This window comes from Esox lucius, chromosome 3 (genome assembly GCF_011004845.1).
Source record: "Esox lucius isolate fEsoLuc1 chromosome 3, fEsoLuc1.pri, whole genome shotgun sequence".
In the NCBI taxonomy this organism is placed as follows: domain Eukaryota; kingdom Metazoa; phylum Chordata; class Actinopteri; order Esociformes; family Esocidae; genus Esox; species Esox lucius.
In genome coordinates this window covers 32,661,229-32,682,568 of record NC_047571.1, presented here as the reverse complement: position 1 = coordinate 32,682,568, position 21,340 = coordinate 32,661,229, and the positions used below count along the sequence as shown (strand labels likewise).

The following is a 21,340-nucleotide window of genomic DNA, read 5'->3' as shown; positions in this document are numbered from 1 at the left end:
CACAATCCAGATGCGTTTTGAGTTGTAAAGGTTACATATAAAATGGTACAGAATAACCAACGAAATATGTCAAAATGGGCAAACATGTTAAAATGGGCACACATGTTAAAATGGGCATGTATGTGACTAGCCCAAACGATTATGGGCTAATGAGATGCACGGAACCATGGATGTATGAATCTGCTATGCAGATATCCAAGTTCAAACAGGTAGATTTTAATTTTTTTTATAATATCAAGAACAAATCAAGAGACAAATCAGAGGCCATACTGACTACATAACCTGGTATAACAAATAATAAATTAAATGTTTTTTTTTTTTTTTTTACATACGTTACTGTATAATAATTAAAACCGCAGGTTATTAGTGACACTATTTAAAATAATATGGAACTCTGACTGTAAGGGAAAACATACAGCCATTCCACATGTATGGAAGTATGGAAAGACTCTTAGTGTAGGTCTGTGTTATTGTCAAGGTTCTGTCCCAGTCCAGTTGAACTCAGACCCTCTGGGGTTTCTGTCCCAATCCAGTTGAACCCTGTCCCTCTGGGGTTTCTGTCCTAATCCAGTTGAACCCTGTCCCTCTGGGGTTTCTGTCCCAGTCCAGTTGAACCCTGTCCCTCTGGGGTTTCTGTTCCAGTCCAGTTGAACTCTGACCCTCTGGGGTTTCTGTCCCAATCCAGTTGAACCCTGTCCCTCTGGGGTTTCTGTCCCAATCCAGTTGAACCCTGTCCCTCTGGGGTTTCTGTCCCAATCCAGTTGAACCCTGTCCCTCTGGGGTTTCTGTTCCAGTCCAGTTGAACACTGACCCTCTGGAGTTTCTGTCCTAGTCTAGTTGAATCTTGTCCCGCTGAGGTTTCTGTCCCAGTCCAGCTTAAATCTGACCCTCTGGGGTTTCTGTTTCACCACTATGGGAATGGCGGACCAAGACAGGAAGCTTGCAACTAATTTTCCTTCATAATAATTAACATTCCACCACCGAGTCCTCATACTTCCCTTCCTCTGGGTGACTCCAGTATCACATGTATGAGCTGGTTTATATTGTCCCTGAGGTCTCTCTCTCAGAACCCAGGAACCATTCCAAAAGTTCAAACACCTCAGGGTTGTCGGAAGGCTGCTGTGTCTCTACGCTCAACATGGCACTGGTCAGATCATCCGACAGGGGGAGGCATGGGCTGGCAGGGTTGAGGTCCAGGGACACAGGAACTGAACAGGGGGAACGGGAGGTTAGACCTTAGACAAAATGTAAAGAGCTCCTCCATGGCTCTTTGAAGTTTACAAAAAATTGCCCTTTTAGTGACTGAGTTACTGTTACAAAAAAACGAAATGCTCACGGAAAACAATATCATATTTTATTAGAATAACCTGATGTAAAGTAGATAGAGAAATTATGCATAACTCATGTAATCCCTTGTATAACCAACTGGGTTATATATATATATATATATATATATATATATATATATATATATATATATATATGTAAAAAACTTTTCTTTCCAACTTTTTTGGAAAGGAAAGAAAAGCTGCGGAAGAAATTAAGAGACCACTGCACCATTTTCTGCTCTGGAAAAAATTTACAGACCACTGCACCCTTTCTTTCCTTTCCAAAATATTTGGAAAATGGTGCAGTGGTCTCTTGATTTCTTCCGCAGCTTTTCTTTCCTTTCCAAAAAAGTTGGAAAGAAAAGTTTTTTACATACATTCTGCACGCCCAATTTTTCAGTTTTTTATTTGTTAAAAAGGTTTGAAATATCCAATACATTTCGTTCCACTTCATAATTGTGTCCCACTTGTTGTTGATTCTTCACAAAACATTACAGTTTTATATTTATATGTTTGAGGCCTGAAATGTGGCAAAAGGTCGAAAAGTTCAAAGGGGCCGAATACTTTCACTAGGCACTGTATCTTCTTTGAGTCAGGAACTCTTCATTTTGAATTAATCTTTCAACCCATTTAAAACTCTCTCAGTGATCTACTTTATCATCACAAGATTGATCATCACAAGATATACAAATTAGGAAGAGATTTCACAGAATGTGGTACAGCTTGCTTCAGGCAAGACTCGAGGCTACAGTACAACGACACCCACCATCTTTCACGACCCCCCTCATCTTCTCCCAGACCCGGAACGGCACGTTGTCTAGGTGTTTGTCCACGTCTATCACTGGTCCTGAAACCAGCGGTGGATTGGTCAGTGGGATCTGGGCCCTGGAAGAACATCCATGAGTCAGTGTTGCTGTGGGGTTGGGTTTGAGAGCCATGTAGAAGAGACGGGAGGACGACAACACTCACCTGACCATGGTGGCCTTGTAGTTCTGTAGGGCAGGAAAACTCTGGGTGAATACTGAAGGTAGAAACCAACAACATACAATTGCTTTCCAAGGGACATAGAGACGCTGGTCCTTACCTTGACAAATGCAACATCTTCTGTTCTCATCTCCTCCTCTATGGCTCTGATTGTTTCTGAAAGGGAGGATATTTTCCCATTTATCTCTGTTATTTTAGTCCTCATCCCCAGACATTTATTTTGCTCTTCCTCCCTCAGTGCAGCTATCCTGGCCCCCTCTTCTTCATGTAGAAACAGGCGGAGCTTCTTAAACTCCTTGTTAATCTGCCGCTCTGTGCTCTGGACCTGGTTCTGAAGACAGTGAGAGGACTGTATGAACTTAGAACATATAACCTCATTTTCTTCCTTTTTCTTGTCTCTTACAGTGGGGCAAAAAAGTATTTAGTCAGCCACCAATTGTGCAAGTTCTCCCACTTAAAAAGATGAGAGAGGCCTGTAATTTTCATCATAGGTACACTTCAACTATGAGAGACAAAATGAGAAAAAAATCACATTGTAGGATTTTTTATGAATTCATTGGTAAATTCCTCTGTAAAATAAGTATTTGGTCACCTACAAACAAGCAAGGTTTCTGGCTCTCGAAGACCTGTAATTTCTTCAAGAGGCTCCTCTGTCCTCCACTCGTTACCTGTATTAATGGCTCCTGTTTGAACTTGTTATCAGTATAAAATACACCTGTCCACAACCTCAAACAGTCACACTCCAAACTCCACTATGGCCAAGAGCAAAGAGCTGTCAAAGGACATCAGAAACAAAATTGTAGACCTGCACCAGACTCGGAAGACTGACTCTGCAATAAGTAAGCAGCTTGGTGTGAAGAAATCAACTGTGGGAGCAATAAGAAAATGGAAGACATACAAGACCACTGATAATCTCCCTCGATCCGGGGCTCCACGCAAGATCTCACCCCGTGGGGTCAAAATGATCACAATAACGGTGAGCAAAAATCCCAGAACCACATGGGGGACCTAGTGAATGACCTGCAGAGAGCTGGGACCAAAGTAACAAAGGCTACCATCAGTAACATACTACGCCGCCAGGGACTCAAATCCTGCAGTGCCAGACGTGTCCCCCTGCTTAAGCCAGTACATGTTCAGGCCCATCTGAGGTTTGCTAGAGAGCATTTGGATGATCCAGAAGAGGATTGGGAGAATGTCATATGGTCAGATGAAACCAAAATAGAACTTTTTGGTAAAAACTCAACTCGTTGTGTTTGGAGGAGAAAGAATGCTGAGTTGCATCCAAAGAACACCATGGGGGTGGAAACATCATGCTTTGGGCTGTTTTTCTACAAAGGGACCAGGACGATTGATCCGTGTAAAGGAAAGAATGAATGGGGCCATGTATCGTGAGATTTTGAGTGAAAACCTCCTTCCAGCAAGGGCATTGAAGATGAAACATGGCTGTGTCTTTCAGCATGACAATGATCCCAAACACACCGCCCGGGCAATGAAGGAGTGGCTTCGTAAGAAGCATTTCAAGGTCCTGGAGTGGCCTAGCCAGTCACCAGATCTCAACCCCATTGAAAATCTTTGGAGGGAGTTGAAAGTCTGTGTTGCCTAGCAACCGCCCCAAAACATCACCGCTCTAGAGGAGATCTGCATGGAGGAATGGGCCAAAATACCAGCAACAGTGTGTGAAAAACATGTGAAGACTTACAGAAAACTTTTGATCTCTGTCATTGCCAACAAAGGGTATATAACAAAGTATTGAGATGAACTTTTGTTATTGACCAAATATTTATTTTCCACCATAATTTACCAATAAATTCTTAAAAAATCCTACAATGTGATTTTCTGGATTTCTTTCCTTAATTTTGTCTCTCATAGTTGAAGTGTACCTATGATGGAAATTACAGGCCTCTCTCATCTTTTTAAGTGGGAGAACTTGCCCAATTGGTGGCTGACTAAATACTTTTTTGCCCCACTGTATTTCAATACATTATTATTGTAACCTCATGGACAGTTTGGATATGTTGGTTCAGCAGAGGACACCTGACAGGAAAACAAAATTAACTGCATTGTAACACAACCTTAAGACGGGGGGATCTTTTTTTTGGGGGGGGGGGGCTGTTTATTTTGTAGCTTTTAATACACATGTTTGAAACCATGACATACCTTTATAAGTTCAACTCTTTGATCAAGGCCCTTTTTAACAATATTATAGACTTCTAGCTTCTCCTGTAAGGGCTTCAGCGCAATCTTGAGTTCCACCTGCAATGAAATATTGACTAAAAAGCCATGAAAGAGTGATAGATAATTCCTCACAGTCAAACCTTCATGTTAGTCATTCACAGTCACACCTTCACGTTAGTCATTCACAGTCCCACCTTCACGTCAGTCATTCACAGTCAAACCTTCATGTTTGTCATTCAAAGTCAAACCTTCATGTTTGTCATTCACAGTCAAACGTTCATGTTTGTCATTCAGTCAAACCTTCATGTTATTCATTCACAGTCAAACCTTCATGTTAGTCATTCACAGTCAAACCTTCATGTTTGTCATTCACAGTCACACCTTCATGTTTATCATTCACAGTCACACCTTCATGTTTGTCATTCACAGTCAAACCTTCATGTTATTCATTCACAGTCAAACCTTCATGTTATTCATTCACAGTCAAACCTTCATGTTATTCATTCACAGTCACACCTTCATATTTGTCATTCACAGTCACACCTTCATGTTTGTCATTCACAGTCAAACCTTCATGTTATTCATTCACAGTCAAACCTTCATGTTATTCATTCACAATCAAACCTTTTTTTTTACTTAAAGTGTTTCACTCAATAAAAATGTATTATCATTCCAATAAAAAATATTTTATGAAGCCCTTTTTGCTATTTATCTTGCCTTTTTGTTCTGCTTCTCATCTGAGTGCCAGGATTCAGATGGAAACTGTCTTAAACTTCCTCATTGGACTGGTTAAAATCCATCCCAAAATCACCAACTGTCACACTAAAACCCTTAGGCAGTCTGTGTAAAAGTATACTCACTGTATGTTCTGTTAATCAGTGTGTTGATTTAATGACAATCATCTAAAACAGTACAGTGGCGGCCATCTTAAAGAAAACTGTTTCCCCGGACATCTTAATAACTCAGTGTTGAAGCTAAGAAAATAATGCAAAGAAACATATGTACATACACAGTCAGTGGCGGTCGTTAGCCCTGGGATCTTTGATGAATAGATCTCAAATGGAACAAAATTAATAATAAAAAAAAAACAGCCCCTGATCTATTCATCTCTAATTCCGATCACACATTATGACAATGTAGACGTGTAGGCCGCTAGCGTGTACATCTAAATATTCCGCATGTACATTCAAAACCCTGTACTTTCTGTCCCAGGCGGAGCAGGAGGGTGGGCTAAGCCCCAAATGTATTTTGATCCTAGCCACGCCTCTGTGCACAATGCTGAGCCCATCCCAAAGCACAAACGCAGTGTAATTTCCTTAGCAGTCTCAGGTGAATCTAAATATAAATGTATTCACCGAAACCTGTGTTTATTATGTTTAAGAGTGAGATTATTTATTATTTAGAAAATATTTATTCATCCGATAACAAGAAAGCCTTGAAAACTCTGAATTGAACGTCTGCATCGTCTCTCACCATCAGCAACACCAGAGATGTAATAATCAAAATCTCTGTCATTTCCTGGTTGCTAAAATGTGACACTGTCCTTATTTTCTAACAGAACAGATATAAGTAGAGAACTGTGTCGTGTAGGGAATCATTGGGTGCAATGTCTGAGGTAGATGAATTCAACAAACAACACGAATGTGCTGTACTTCCGTTTTAGGAGCGGTGTTCATTATGACTGATCATTACTGGTGGTCATTATCAAATGGAACTGTTACAGGTCACAGGTGCGTCTGTGACAAAATGTCTAGGAACATTGCTCAGCATGCAGGATCCATACGACCAGTTGCATAAAAACAAACCAGACCTACCTTAAGATCCTCTGCCAGCTCATCGACTGGCTTGCAGTTATGAGCTTTGTGGTTTCGTGAGTCTCGACATACCACACAGATAGGTTGGTCATCATCCAGACAGAAGAGCTTGAAGGTCTCACAGTGCAAATGGCAGAGCGTCTCAGCGCTTGTCTTGCATTTCTTTGAAGGGGTCTGACCATCCAGTGGTGGTTTTAAGAAGGTCTCACACAGGCTCCTTAGATTAAGGTTAGGACAAGGCTCGGTTTTGGAGGATTTACTTCGGCACATTGGGCATTCCCGATACTTTTTCTCCTTCCAGGATTTCTGCAGACATATTTTACAGAAACTGTGACCACACAACATCATGACAGGATCCTTGAAGATGTCGCAGCACACAGGACATGAGAGATCTTCTTCAAAAGATGACCTGGTAGCCATTTTCTTCAAATCAATCACTGTCACTATGTCCCCCTGAAGCCACTGGAAAAAGACAGCAGGTTAATTCTTGTCTGTGACCGTCCTGTCCTCTACGCTGCTGTTGACCTTCAGATTCCGGGAGTTTTGAAGACGTCTTAAGTTAAAACGAGTTGTAAACTGTTGCCAGTGTGAGGCTGTTTACAGTCAGCTCCGAAACTTCTGAAAATGAAAGTAGTTTGCAACCGCTCTCTCTCACCTGACGTGGGAGGAACAGATGATTCAGTGGGCTCGTGCATGTTGTGTGTGTGTGTGTGCGTGTGTGTGACACACATCTCTTACAGCATTTGAATGCATGAAAGTGGACTTCCACAAGGAAACCAGCAGTGAATAGACTTTGTTAACATTTAGAGTGAATGCAAATCTTTAATCAATGATGAATGACATCTATTCTACTCAGAGGATTTACATTTCATATGAATTAACGGATTAGTGCAATTTCTTCCTTCTAGCACTGACTTTGCTGGTAGCTACTTCATTAGCTTGTACATTTGAGTTGCGTGCACGGCTATCTTGAAATAAATCAATGAGACCAGACACTGAACTACTTAAAATATGTTAAAGATGTTTCCGCCATGTAGAAGGTACAGGAGAATTCCAAATGCATTTTAACCAATTCAAAAGTGAAGTCTTACTTGCAATGCTGTTATTATAAGAACAAGGCCTGTCAACACTGGAGCTGTCTAGGACACTTGAGGTGGAGGCATTGTGGTTCTGGGTCAATCTCAGAGTTACAGGTGCACATCGCTTAAACCGCACAGAAAGATCAGACAATGTTATTGGTTCTAGTTCACGAGTGTCTTAGGAATCATATGCCTCTGTGATGTGCGAGATGTGCTGTGCTAGTGAAGCCTGCAAAAGCCTCTGCCATTTCATAGCCATTTGAATGGGTTTGCATTACATTTAGCTAAATTTAGCTAAATACATTTGTAAGAGAATTGGAGCATAGAAATGGCTACGAAAGAGGGGTTAATCAAATATCAGAGTTCCCTGAATCCCTTGATAAATTGACCCGAGGATCAGAACACTCACGATGTGAGAAAGAGTTAGTAAATCGAAAGAATTTAGAGATACGCCTTTCAGAAGACAGATTAAGGAACACATCACACATGCCAGTAGATATCTAGCTCATTGAATATTAAGCTACAGTCCTTGACAAGAAAAACAAAATATTAAATATGTAAAATAAAGTGAAGCGTTCTCTGGACAAGGAAGGTCAGTGATGCATTTTCAAGTCATTTGGCAAAAATAAAGTGTGCCGTTGGAACAGGGCTGCAGAAACACTCTAAGACTGTCTGTAAATCCCTGGCTTTTAATAACTCACACTATGAATTGTAAAAAAATCGTAATACTAAACTGCGTTAGGGGATGGCGATTGATGTTTGCAATTGAGATCAACTGTGCAGGCAGATTTACCACGCGTTGGTGGTTTAGGGAGAGATTAGCATGCATTAATCTAGTGGCCAATCTTCACCGAGAGATCACAGGACCTGCTTTCTAAAGGGAACGCACAAACGTCAACACAACATCTACACAATGTCAGCCAGGCGTTAGCGTGTTTGCTTGTCATGGTCTTTGAGATACTAGTTTCATCCCTTGCGTTTTTTTAACGTGTTGCATTCTGAAAATGCAGGTATATTCCAGGCGTATCGACATTTACGTCATTTTTTCTTTCAAATGCTTGTCCCCAGACTTCCTTCATTGACCTGAACCAGCATATCTGCAGCATTAACCCCGAGATTCCGGGCATCGTCATGGCTGACAGGCATGCGTCTGCGGTGCGTTCAGTATTCCTTTAATTGAACGTGAAAATGAAACCAAAACAAAACTGATCCATTGCGCAGCTAAAAAAGAAACAATGCACTTTTTTAAAGAAAAGAGAAGTTAGATTTCCCACCGCGCCTCGGGGTCTGGCCTATTGTCCTGTGATTTGAAAAAGCACACTTTGAAAGCACCCAGACAGTATATTAAAAGGTAGTGTGTCTCTTTGGAAAAATACCAATGGAACAACATTTTAGATGGATAACTGTGCTGAACATGTATGTCTGTGTACGTGTTTACTTCTGTATGAATGATCCATCAGTATGTACATGATGAGCTGTGTGGCTGGTTTAGAGATTGGAATGGAGCTCAGGATGGGTTGTTCTGTTCTTATTTATTGGAGGAATGTTCTGGAAATATGTGGAAGGAGAACATGTTTAATCCTAGATAGACTACAGTGTAATCCTCTAGTACAGAGTTATGGTCATAGATTTAGGGTGTGTGTGTGTGTGTCTGTTTGGCCATTGGTCATAAAGACACAGAACATCTATAATGTGGGAGTATTGTGACACATCTAATGTGGGAGTATTGTGACCTACATTTCAATCTTTTTTTTTTTCTTCATATTTTCATATGTTAAACACACACGGTTCCATCTCTGGGCAGACCAGAAAGATGATTTCCTGTTTTCCCTATCCTCTAAACCTAACACTACTCCAAACCTCAACAGCCTAACCTTTATGCCTAAACCTAACCTACCCATCAACCTAAGTCCTTCCTCTTAACAAACCACAAATCTAACACCAATTTAATCCCATCCCATATGTATTTTTTTTGTTTTACCACACCATAATCACACACACACACACACACACACACACACACACACACACACACACACACACACACACACACACACACACACACACACACACACACACACACACACACACACACACACACACACACACACACACACACACACACACACACACACACACACACACACACACACTTCCAGTACCACCCGTCTTTCCCTGGGTGTCATCATTCTCATCCTTTCTACACGGGTGTCTCCCTTATGGGATGCAAATATATTTGGCCTCCAACTGCCATTCTATCGTTTCCAAGGATTCATTCACAGAAGTATTCACAGAACAATTCAAAGGTCTCAGAGCGCTAATCAGGACGACTTTATTACAGGACTGCCTTCATTGGATATAACCAGCAGACACACCTTCATACGACGTGTTGTTTTAACAGAACCATTGGTATCCGGTTCCAAGCCCTTAGCAGAACTATTTTAGACTGGCAACTTTCATTAAATGTTCTGTCAAAGCACGTCTGTCAGTAAAGGTGTCCTAACAGAAATAGCAGAAATCGGGTGGTTGTATTGTAGTGCATTACACTGCTGACGCAGAAAACAATAGAGATGTTGGAAGAATGCAGGGCACACAGCGGTCGGAGGTCGTTTACACCTGCTGGTGACCCTGGGTAACTTTCTTGGCATGTTCCAGGAGCGAGTGGTATCGTAGTGTCTTGGTCTTCCATGAGTTAGGGATGCCTTGAAGCCCAATCTGTGGGGACAAAAAAACAGAAATGAGTTATTCGAACACACTAACGGATAATCAGTTTTACTGTCACCTTGTTGTCTCTGGATCTTCCGCTTTTTGAGTTCCTGCGCCTACTACCTGCCTCCTTTTTAGTCACTGTTAGCGTTATGTCCTGATTAGCATTCCTGGACAATAAGCTTTTTGATACAGGGTTCAATGCAAATCTGCTTTGCTGTATGTAAGTAGGACCTCTTTGTACTGTGGTCAAATGAAGACTGGCTTTGGGTATTTATAAGAATAAAAATAAACTAGAACCAGGGGAACTCGCCCCCCCCAACCCATAGGATAAATATGTTAAATAAAGACTCTGCTTGAACATTGCTCATTGGTTGGTTTCAGTGAATCCCTGTATGCACTGAACATCAATATTAATGCAACATGAGTTACACTTCATGAAAGGAAAAGGATATGTGGACTGACTGGGATGTAAACAAACTAAGGCACAAACTCTGACAGAAACATTGACAGATGTGAGGCGTTTTGATCGTTTCTGTGATCTTGTACTTTAGCTCATGAAGCGTCAGTCCAACGCTTCACATGCAAAGCAGGAAAATATCAGCGAAAGCTACAAGAGGACTGAAGGGCGGGTGTCCACAGTTACCTGAGCTCCCAGACAGGCCCCGATGAACGAGCTCCTACTACAGGTGCAGCCCCCGCAGGTCATGGTGTCCCTGACAGCCTGGTCAAACTCCTTGGCCGTCAGGACTCCGTGCAGGGCTGCTTGGAAGGAGCCGGGTAGACCTGGACAATGGGATCCACACAGTGGGAGAGAATGAACCGGAAACACACAACTCACTGCTGTCCATTTACACATTTTCATTCTGGCAGTCGCAACGTGCGGGCCGCGGACCAGTACGCCGCTTCAACACCACTGATGGACTTTGATAAGACTGCGTTAACCCCAAAAAGATGGGTCACAGGTTTAGAAGAAAGTGACCGTGTGTTGTTGATGAAATAGGTATTATCTGAGGAGAGTTGGTTTACCTCAGCTGTTTGGAAATATGCTGGGAATTATGTCCTGGTGGGCCTTGGGCAGGTGCTCCTTTACTTGATAGATGTGGCCTAGAACAGAAAGTGAACGTCACTCCTCATTGCATAGGGAAGTGTTCTTTGTTGGAAGGCCATGCTGGCCTCTGGCGGCCCCTGGTGGCAATCACGGCGTGAGCCGGGCAGAAACGTCAGGGCACCTTCATGAATAATACAAATATTTTGTTTGTTCACATATTAACACTTTGCATTGTTGAAATAAAAACGTGTATTGCTTTTATCTGCTAATTCGTTTGAATGTTTCCCTATTCAGTATCTTGAGTTTGTGTTAAGGTATGAGAAGGGGTTAACACCAAAGAGAAAAGATTATCCAATCAGAATTTTTCTTCGGTTGTCTCTGGGTAGAAAAATCTAGCTAGGCCTTCAGGATTTGGACAAAGGGCACAAGCTATTTCATTATATCAGAGCAGCATTTTGGAAGGACAGTAGAATCAACCAATCACAATTTGACTTGCAATGTGCAGGACTGTTCTGGAGGGGGAAATGTTGGGCTAGAACTAGTAGACAAACAAGATCGTCACTAACTGTGAGTGAATAGCTGGACATTTTACTTGTTTGTGCATAATGCACATAACAGTACTGCGCGACAAGGTGAGGCTGAACGGTGTTGCGTTTGAATTTGTTTGTTGAACTTGATAAAACACATTTGCGATGGGAAGTAACAGCAGTAGATTTCGGTTTGGAAATGTTTTTGCATTGTCATGATTGGGCCTTACAGGATTACCACACCCAGTGAATGGGATGTGATGTTTTTTATTTTGTAGTTCATTTCCTATTTTTTTCAGCCTTGTTGATCCGTTTCATAAAATGTCTCTGACCTACATGGCGTGTATATGGCCACTGTCACTTCGGCTCAACTGCTGTGACTTTGGACCAACATGTTAGACAGTGTCCTCCGCCATCAGCATCAAAACAGCAAATTAAGGAATATATTTTGTAAGAGTCGTGTTCTGTCACTTCAGCTGAGTTACAGGGACTCATAATCTATGTCAAGGTGCACTGGAACTGTTCTGAAGCTGTTCAACAACTTACTGGGACACTTCATGTTGGTTTTTCCTTTCTTTTGTTACCCGTTTGTATAAGCTTGGTATCAATTCTAGTATGATCTGGCTGTTTTGTCATACAGTGTATTCATGTCGCCGTCCTAGTTATTACTTTTTGAAAGGCAAATTAATTACAAACGTCTTCGTGAAACGAAATAGTTTTCTTTGGTAGGCATTCCTTAATAACATGCAGGGGAAATCCCTCCCTGAGGAGGTGAAGAGGGACTTCCCAACTTCCACAAAAGAAAACAAAGGAGATCAAGGCCTCACATTCCATCTGGCCATGCCCCAGTCAGGTGACGGGAGTGTGCGGTGGCTGTGAAACTGCAGTTACTTCACTTCTGCAGTACGACCAATCAGAAATGTACAGTGGAATATTCCGTCAGCCCAGGACTAGACCCGTGGTGGGGAGGGGACCAGGACTAGACCCGTGGTGGGGAGGGGATCAGGACTAGACCCGTGGTGGGGAGGGGATCAGGACTAGGCCTGTGGTGGGGAGGGGATCAGGACTAGACCTGTGGTGGGGAGGGGATCAGGACTAGACCCGTGGTGGGGAGGGGACCAGGACTAGACCTGTGGTGGGGAGGGGACCAGGACTAGACCTGTGGTGGGGAGGGGACCAGGACTAGACCCGTGGTGGGGAGGGGACCAGGACTAGACCCGTGGTGGGGAGGGGACCAGGACTAGACCCGTGGTGGGGAGGGGACCAGGACTAGACCCGTGGTGGGGAGGGGACCAGGACTAGACCCGTGGTGGGGAGGGGACCAGGACTAGACCTGTGGTGGGGAGGGGACCAGGACTAGACCCGTGGTGGGGAGGGGACCAGGACTAGACCCGTGGTGGGGAGGGGACCAGGACTAGACCCGTGGTGGGGAGGGGACCAGGACTAGACCTGTGGTGGGGAGGGGACCAGGACTAGACCCGTGGTGGGGAGGGGACCAGGACTAGACCTGTGGTGGGGAGGGGACCAGGACTAGACCTGTGGTGGGGAGGGGACCAGGACTAGACCTGTGGTGGGGAGGGGACCAGGACTAGACCCGTGGTAGGGAGGGGACCAGGACTAGACCCGTGGTGGGGAGGGGACCAGGACTAGACCTGTGGTAGGGAGGGGACCAGGATTAGACCCGTGGTGGGGAGGGGATCAGGACTAGACCCGTGGTGGGGAGGGGACCAGGACTAGACCCGTGGTGGGGAGGGGACCAGGACTAGACCTGTGGTGGGGAGGGGACCAGGACTAGACCTGTGGTGGGGAGGGGACCAGGACTAGACCTGTGGTAGGGAGGGGACCAGGACTAGACCTGTGGTAGGGAGGGGACCAGGATTAGACCCGTGGTGGTGAGGGGACCAGTCACATACCAACCACGGCTTTGTCCAGGTCCTGGGGCTGCTTCCTGTCCGGGTCAGTGAGCTGATCGAGCACAGCGTCCAGAACATTGTCATCAGGACCGTTTAGAATAAAATGCTCCAGTATCCTGGAAAACAATTAAAGGGAAATGTCATTTCAAATGAAAAACAGGTCATAGAGCTCCCCTGTTTATAATGTGTCCCTTTTCCGAATGTACATTCGGTTTAAGTCTCTTCTTCCTGAACAGGTTAACAGTTCATAATGACAGACAATTCAAATCTGGCAGTTCCTTTCAGACTTATTACAAATGGTATTACAGGGAAATGTCGTAGAACAGGGAAATACAGTGGCGTTTAGCATTCCACCATTGGAAACCGAACTGACCGGGCTGCTGCCAGTGTCTCGGCCACACACGCATCGTTGTTCTGGGTGACACGGACGGCGTACTCCACCTTCTCCAGCAGGTCGGGTTTCCCGGCGTAACAGGCCACGATGGGAGCCAGCTTCGCTATCCCGTCCGGCTGATTGTCTGTCTCGCAGCCTGGAGGACAGCGCAGCATTACACATGAGGACACGTTAGTCTCTGGGGTCGTTTGAGAACAATGCCGGGGCGCGTTTTCCATTTGTTTACCCGTTTCTTCCTTGCCCGCGTCGACGTTTCTGATGAAGCTTTTTAGACTCGCATGTCTCCACGGCCCCTCGATGGGAAGGTTAGGTCTTGGTGCTAACGTGATGCACAAAAATAGGACACTGAATTGTTTTCAGCTTTCTGGGTGAGTTGCCCGGGTTAGAGGCAAATGCCCAGACACAGGGGAAGGGATGAGGGGAAGGGATGAGGGGAAGGGATGAGGGGAAGGGATGAGGGGAAGGCCATGGTGCGTGGGGGGAACGGCTGGTAGGATATCCACTTCCTAAAACAACACGCTCACGGTCCTGTCATGTTTGTTGTATTTCGGATGTTACTATATTTACCTTACTTGTCATGCTCAATGACATGTGTGTTTTAATTCTCTTGTGGCTCCGCAAGGGGCCTTTCCCTTACCGCTCCTGTCCCTGTATGGATCGTTGATGGGGATGTCGTACTCAGACCGGGGCCCGAAGACTTTATACATCCTTTTCCTCAGATCGTCGACGTTCAGACCTGAACATATGGGAACCAAGCAAAGGGCTGTGAATCTGTGAAGAGGGTGTTGCTTAGGGGCCCCTTGAGGTCACCTGCAGAGAAACAGCTTGGCAGGATAAGTGCATCACACTAGAATACACTAGAAAAGACTACAACACATGTTAGCCCAATGGCACAGACTATGATGGAAAACATATTGGAATGGAACAGAACAGTTGTCTACCTCCACATTCCGACAGCGACTCCAGCAGCACGAATGACTGGTCCCCATAGCAACTCTGACTCCCCGTCTCACGGCGGTAGAACGGGTTGGCCGACTCTGGCCTGAATTCGGGTGTAGGGGCCTCGCTCAGCAAGCCATCTAGCTTGTCCAAGTCATACACCCAGTGGAGAGGTTGGGCTGCAGGGGAGAACCACACGTAGCTGTTCTATGTAGCAGCAGGGACACTACTGAAGGAAACACTTATGTTCCCGCCCCCAAACAGGTGCAGTAAGAAGCATGGGACAGTATTCCATGCTGAGAGCTGGGATCAATATGTGACTCAGAGCAAAGCAGTTGGAGCGCTTTAATAGTCAGTTGTGTTCAGAAAGGCTATAGGAAATGAAGCCCATTCCGTTCTGTACCTAGTTTTGATGTAGAGTCCAGTGGCTCCCAACCTTTTTTTGGCTACCGTATCACCAACAGAATGGTGCTTGGCCCAAAATACCTTTAACATACCGCCTCAACTTCCAACAGGAGCCACTGATATATACCAAGAACATGCACAGTGATGTCATGTCCTGACTCAAAACATTGTAAAGGTGCAGTGAAGACAAAGTGTGCTTCTCATATATTTTCACTTTAGTATCTTAAGCACAATTCTTGCCTGCAAGGGTTCGGTCTGGTTTGGCTATTGGGTCTGCTTATTATTATTAGTTTATATATATATAACATGCAGGGGAGATCCCTCCCTGAGAAGGTGAAGAGGGACTTCCCAACTTCCACAAAAGAAAACAAAGGAGATCAAGGCCTCACATTCCATCTGGCCATGCCCCAGTCAGGTGACGTGAGTGTGCGGTGGCTGTGAAACTGCAGTTACTTCACTTCTGCAGTACGACCAATCAGAAATGTACAGTGGAATATTCCGTCAGCCCAGGACTAGGCCTGTGGTGGGGAGGGGACCAGGACTAGACCTGTGGTGGGGAGGGGACCAGGACTAGACCCGTGGTGGGGAGGGGACCAGGACTAGACCTGTGGTGGGGAGGGGACCAGGACTAGGCCTGTGGTGGTGAGGGGACCAGGACTAGACCTGTGGTGGGGAGGGGACCAGGACTAGGCCTGTGGTGGTGAGGGGACCAGGACTAGACCCGTGGTGGGGAGGGGACCAGGACTAGGCCTGTGGTGGGGAGGGGACCAGGACTAGACCCGTGGTGGGGAGGGGACCAGGACTAGACCTGTGGTGGGGAGGGGACCAGGACTAGACCTGTGGTGGGGAGGGGACCAGGACTAGACCTGTGGTGGGGAGGGGACCAGGACTAGACCTGTGGTGGGGAGGGGACCAGGACTAGACCTGTGGTGGTGAGGGGATCAGGACTAGACCTGTGGTGGGGAGGGGACCAGGACTAGACCTGTGGTGGGGAGGGGACCAGGACTAGACCTGTGGTGGGGAGGGGACCAGGACTAGGCCTGTGGTGGGGAGGGGACCAGGACTAGACCTGTGGTGGGGAGGGGACCAGGACTAGACCCGTGGTGGGGAGGGGACCAGGACTAGACCCGTGGTGGGGAGGGGACCAGGACTAGACCCGTGGTGGGGAGGGGACCAGGACTAGACCCGTGGTGGTGAGGGGACCAGGACTAGACCCGTGGTGGGGAGGGGATCAGGACTAGACCCGTGGTGGGTAGGGGATCAGGACTAGACCTGTGGTGGTGAAGGGACCAGGACTAGACCTGTGGTGGTGAGGGGACCAGGACTAGACCTGTGGTGGGGAGGGGACCAGGACTAGGCCTGTGGTGGGGAGGGGACCAGGACTAGACCCGTGGTGGGGAGGGGACCAGGACTAGGCCTGTGGTGGGGAGGGGACCAGGACTAGACCCGTGGTGGGGAGGGGACCAGGACTAGACCTGTGGTGGGGAGGGGACCAGGACTAGACCTGTGGTGGGGAGGGGACCAGGACTAGACCTGTGGTGGGGAGGGGACCAGGACTAGACCCGTGGTGGGGAGGGGATCAGGACTAGACCCGTGGTGGGTAGGGGATCAGGACTAGACCTGTGGTGGTGAAGGGACCAGGACTAGACCTGTGGTGGTGAAGGGACCAGGACTAGACCTGTGGTAGGGAGGGGACCAGGATTAGACCTGTGGTAGGGAGGGGACCAGGATTAGACCTGTGGTAGGGAGGGTTCGGTCTGGTTTGGCTATTGGGTCTGCTTATTATTATTAGTTTATATATATATATATATATATATATATTAATCATAGCATGCTGACCCTCAATGGAATGACACGAGTCTAGTTCCATATTTTGAACATAGGGCTTCTTATCTACTACTGGGTTAAGCTCATATGTCTCTCGCGACAGACACCAGGTGAACTCAATCATCCAAAGTCTTTTAACGAGAAAATCTTAAACCACGCGATTGGCTGTAACTAGAGGCTGCGGAGGTTAGTAATCGAGAAAAACAATAGTCCCGTTCCAATCATAAGGCTATTATAAGGTATTACGACAACGAGTTGGGTACTGGATACCTGCTGCATCCGCAACAGCTGATCCTATGATGGCCCCGAGAGCTCTGTCCGCCAGAGCCATGGTCATCTGGTTTGGAAGAATGAAGAACAACGCGTCAATCTCTGAACAAATCAACCAACCTTTTTTTATTATCCGGCATAGAACTGTGGTTTATGAACAGGCTTGCATAACTTTATAAACGCTTATTAAAGCTACTGTAGTGCTGTCAATAGACAAACAACGTAAGCCTAAGGCTATATAGGCTATACTAAATTTGTTTGTAGGCTATATGACCCAGGGATATACACAACCGGTTACTGTAGCGCAATCACTGTCACTATAATATTCTAGATAATTTTTTATGGATCTGTATTTCATTCTTTGTGTTTATGTTGCCTCACACGGAGGAAGGCAGGCTATAAAAAAAAAAAAAACACGATTCACTGTGGCTAAAAAATCAGTCGCTAAATACAGTTTGTTCAATCGACGACAGGGTACAGAACGTTCATTTAATTGTCACGGAATGGTATAAACGGCCTTACCGTTGAAATATCTCAGATTGTTCTAGACGCAGGGACAATTCGCATTGTGCAGTTGTCTGACGTCTCAGCTGTTTTCTCATAGGACTGAACCGAAGTATATCCGACCGAGCGCAGAACCCGCCCCTCCGTAGCCACGTGGTGTGTCCACAACCGTCACACGCCCTGAGGCCGTGCGCACTTTTAATGATCTAAAACAGCTGTAATGACAACGATGTGGATTCATTTTCGTTATTCACTCAACAAGAATGAGAAACATGCCAATTGCATACAAATCCCAAGCAGATGACAAATATGATTTATTTCTCTCAATTGCATTAACCATTTAAAGGGCTTTATTGTCAACGAATTAAAGTATAGTCCAGATAACTTTGGTTAATATTGTAGCGTCTGGTGGGGCAGTGTCTCAAGCCTGTGACCTTTGGCTCCCCAGGCAGGCACATTACCCACCGCTGCAATTAGGGATAATTTAGAGGGGCGAGTAGCAGCCTTACCAAGGTCGCTACAATATTAATTGATTGTATCTTCATTTTGGTTACATCAGTTATCAGGTATTCTGCCACTGTGTATTTACAAAGTAGCATTCCCATTTCTTTGGTTGGTTGAAACTTTACAGTTTGTCAAATAAATATGTTTGTGTTTTTGCCCGGACCGCTTAAGCCAGCCAGCCAAGATGAGTGAATGTCTCTTACTGAGTGAGTGAGTGACTTGCTGGCTGCCCCTTGTTAAATAGCTTAGTGGTTAGAAGACATGGACTTCCAAGTAAGAGGTCCCATGTTCCTGCCTTGTCACAGTCCAAGCAAATTATGGCTCAGGATAGACAGGCACTTTGATGGCTACAAGCTTCAGGTGCTATGATATAGTGAACTTAAACTGTTTACAGTTCTATTTCTGGTTGATTTTTTGAAGTATGCATCCGTGCATGCTTTTTGGGATAATATAGACTAGATCACATCCTCTTGGGCAGTAAAAGAGTGGGCAATTCCACGATTCTCTCGTCTTTACACTTGACGAAAAAGTCAGTTATCGTCACCTATATTAATAGTTATTGTATCTATGTCATCCATGAATGAAAGAAAAATTAACGTTGTTGTGCCATGAAATAAATTACTTCTGGTGTAAAGTTAACATTTAGTCTCGCTAGCAATTCTTATGACTATTCCAAGCAGTAAGATGGTAGATACTAGTCATCCTGTTACTGGGTAATAAGCTGTTAAAATGGCCAGTTCATACAGTTCATATATGCTATTTGTGGTTAGTCAGTTTAACACAATGCTTAATGGTGTGCAGCGAAATATTCAAACTTGGCGTGACATTAATGTGTGACTAAATGATCTAATGATGAGATGCTATACTGAGACATGGCAAACATGTAACTCTGCGGTATGGTGGTTAAAGACACAACTTCTTGAGTGGGAGACCCAGGTTTAACATTCGTCACTTCTAATCTTGGGCCGGCTGAACTAGGCCTGCCTGCTTCCTTTATTGGTTTTCAGATTATTAGTATGACCTGTTCTGTGTCTTATAGGCTCTGTGCCCTCTGTATTTATGAATAGATTTTGAACAGAGCCCTAATTGTCAGACCAAAGGTTGGTTTTGGAGGCTCTTCTCAAGGTTCTCTAGGATAGGGATTATAACTCTAATGTTACTTCACCCAACGTAATCTTATGAATTTGGCTGTAAAATGTTTACGTCAATAGTCTACGTATTATAATTAGACCAGGTTGCAACGACATACACACTAAAATGTTTTTTCTATATAGAGATATTTTTTGTCACAGTGAAAAAAGTGATTGTCATAGACACTAAGAAAACAAAACCAGGGAAAGCTCACTTAGAAGAATGTGGTTTAGTACTGAATTAATTTTACGAGAACAGGGAGCGACGCGAGGTGTGTGTAGCCGCCTCATGTAACTACTACATTTATATTCCTCAATCCAAGCAGTTTCTAAGGTGTAAAACGCAAATTGTGGAAATGGCATAAGGTTAGTTTCTGTACTGAGCAGAAAAGGAAGCAATGGCATATCCTCAAACTATCCACGGGCCCATGTGCACAAAATAATTATAATACAGGTATTGTTTTCTTTGTTTCAGAGACACACGGTGATTTTTTTTAGACAATGAGATCTTTATATAGACTGCACCCTCAACCCTTGTCAAATCCATGCACTTGTGAAGTGAACGGTTAGTCACTCTGTTTAATCCTCATGGAATGTCAGCATCACACTGACTGTAGCAGCAGTGCGTGTGACTTATCGCACAATACCTTTGGCAATTTGAGAGATACTATATAGTCTAGACACTATAGAGTGATTCCTGAAATAAGAATATCCGTCCATTTCACTGACATAGTGCCCATGTTCTGTGACTGGAATCAGATCTAAAGATACAACGAACTCCCACAGGATTGTAAAAGTAACACACGTTGGGCCTATGCTGTTGTTTGTTTTGTAATATTATGTATCAGATTAATATGGCATATCAAATAATTCACAAAGTGCGTTATAAAAAACTGTCCACAATAACATTCGGCCATATCCATGTGTATTTTATACGAATGAACGACACTTGCCAAAATATATCGCGTGGTTTCTGCTGAATATGTAAATGACCTGTTGAAAGTGTTCGAAAGATATATGGATTTCAACTAAAATGAGAATTAAGAGGAAGTCGAATGACGGCTCAAGGTTTTCCGAGCTCGAGTCAAAAGATAAAGCACGCTCAGTGAGTCGGCAATCTACGCTCGCGATGCTGCTGAAGTGGAGAGAGCCTAGCAGCAGTTTCTCCTCTTCACTACGCGAGTAGCGAGAGCGACAGTTTCCTAACCGTCTTGTTCTTCGTTTACAATGTCGCTTCTAAACTTTTTCTAGAACAGATTCGAGCAGTTCATTCAGGTAATTTTCCCGTTCGATTCTGACGAGGACATGGAGTATTGGCGACAATGCGCGCTGTGGCTGATCAGTTGCAAAGTGCTTCCTCCGAACCACCGTGTAACGGGGGACGCCGCTCAGGTATTTGACCTGGCGCAGACTCTGCGAGACGGAGTGTTGCTGTGCCAGCTGCTGAACAACCTGAGACCCCAAACCATCAACCTGAAGGAGATCAACCTCCGGCCACAGATGTCCCAGGTATTTCTTGTGCCAAATCCTTCAGTGAATAATCACTGAACATACATACATTTGCGTATTATTTATTTTTATTCAGAATTTTCAAGTTCCTATAGAGTTTCAGAATTAAAACCTTATAGGCCAATTTCACTCCCGACTTGTCAAACTGCTCCGATGACTCAGTGAGTGGCGGTTTACCCTCAAACGGATTTCTATTTTTACTTGGCCTGTAGTCCAAGCCACACTAATATGCTGCCGTATGGCCAAGTTGACACAGGCACCAAGTAGGCCTGTTAATTTTC

The 21,340-nt window shown here is 44.8% G+C and overlaps 3 protein-coding genes across 6 annotated transcripts in view; 1 reads left to right on the top strand and 2 right to left on the bottom strand.

Moving 5' to 3' along the window:
• Nucleotides 1-828: 828 nt before the first annotated feature.
• LOC105030503 (tripartite motif-containing protein 35) lies at nt 829-8,590 on the bottom strand. Of its 3 annotated transcripts, XM_020041732.3 has the most exons (7): nt 8,115-8,590; nt 6,302-6,763; nt 4,470-4,565; nt 2,413-2,643; nt 2,298-2,320; nt 2,095-2,213; nt 829-1,208 (listed from the first exon to the last, which is right to left on the bottom strand). In XM_020041732.3, exons 2-7 carry the CDS (start codon nt 6,719-6,721, stop codon nt 1,039-1,041), a joined length of 1,059 nt encoding a protein of 352 aa, XP_019897291.2. In that variant the 5' UTR covers nt 6,722-6,763; nt 8,115-8,590; the 3' UTR covers nt 829-1,038. The 3 variants fall into 3 exon arrangements, with proteins under 3 accessions (XP_019897291.2, XP_010902699.2, XP_019897296.2); XM_010904397.4 differs by lacking the exon at nt 8,115-8,590 and having other exon boundaries at nt 6,302-7,577; XM_020041737.3 differs by lacking the exons at nt 4,470-4,565; nt 8,115-8,590 and having other exon boundaries at nt 6,302-7,579.
• A 1,093-nt stretch (nt 8,591-9,683) lies between these two features.
• Nucleotides 9,684-18,067, bottom strand: selenoj (selenoprotein J). Its single transcript, XM_010904398.4, has 10 exons — nt 17,935-18,067; nt 17,413-17,479; nt 14,913-15,089; nt 14,609-14,707; nt 14,198-14,290; nt 13,951-14,107; nt 13,578-13,693; nt 11,116-11,193; nt 10,733-10,872; nt 9,684-10,095 (listed from the first exon to the last, which is right to left on the bottom strand). Exons 2-10 carry the CDS (start codon nt 17,477-17,479, stop codon nt 9,991-9,993), a joined length of 1,032 nt encoding a protein of 343 aa, XP_010902700.2. The 5' UTR covers nt 17,935-18,067; the 3' UTR covers nt 9,684-9,990.
• A 2,605-nt stretch (nt 18,068-20,672) lies between these two features.
• vav3b (vav 3 guanine nucleotide exchange factor b) overlaps nt 20,673-21,340 on the top strand; it is a 67,286-nt gene continuing 66,618 nt past the window's right edge. For both annotated transcript variants that reach the window (XM_029118846.2, XM_029118845.2), the window contains exon 1: nt 20,673-21,059. In XM_029118846.2, the coding sequence (XP_028974679.2) occupies nt 20,856-21,059 (204 nt within the window). In that variant the 5' untranslated portion in view covers nt 20,673-20,855. The remainder of the gene's footprint in view (nt 21,060-21,340) is intronic.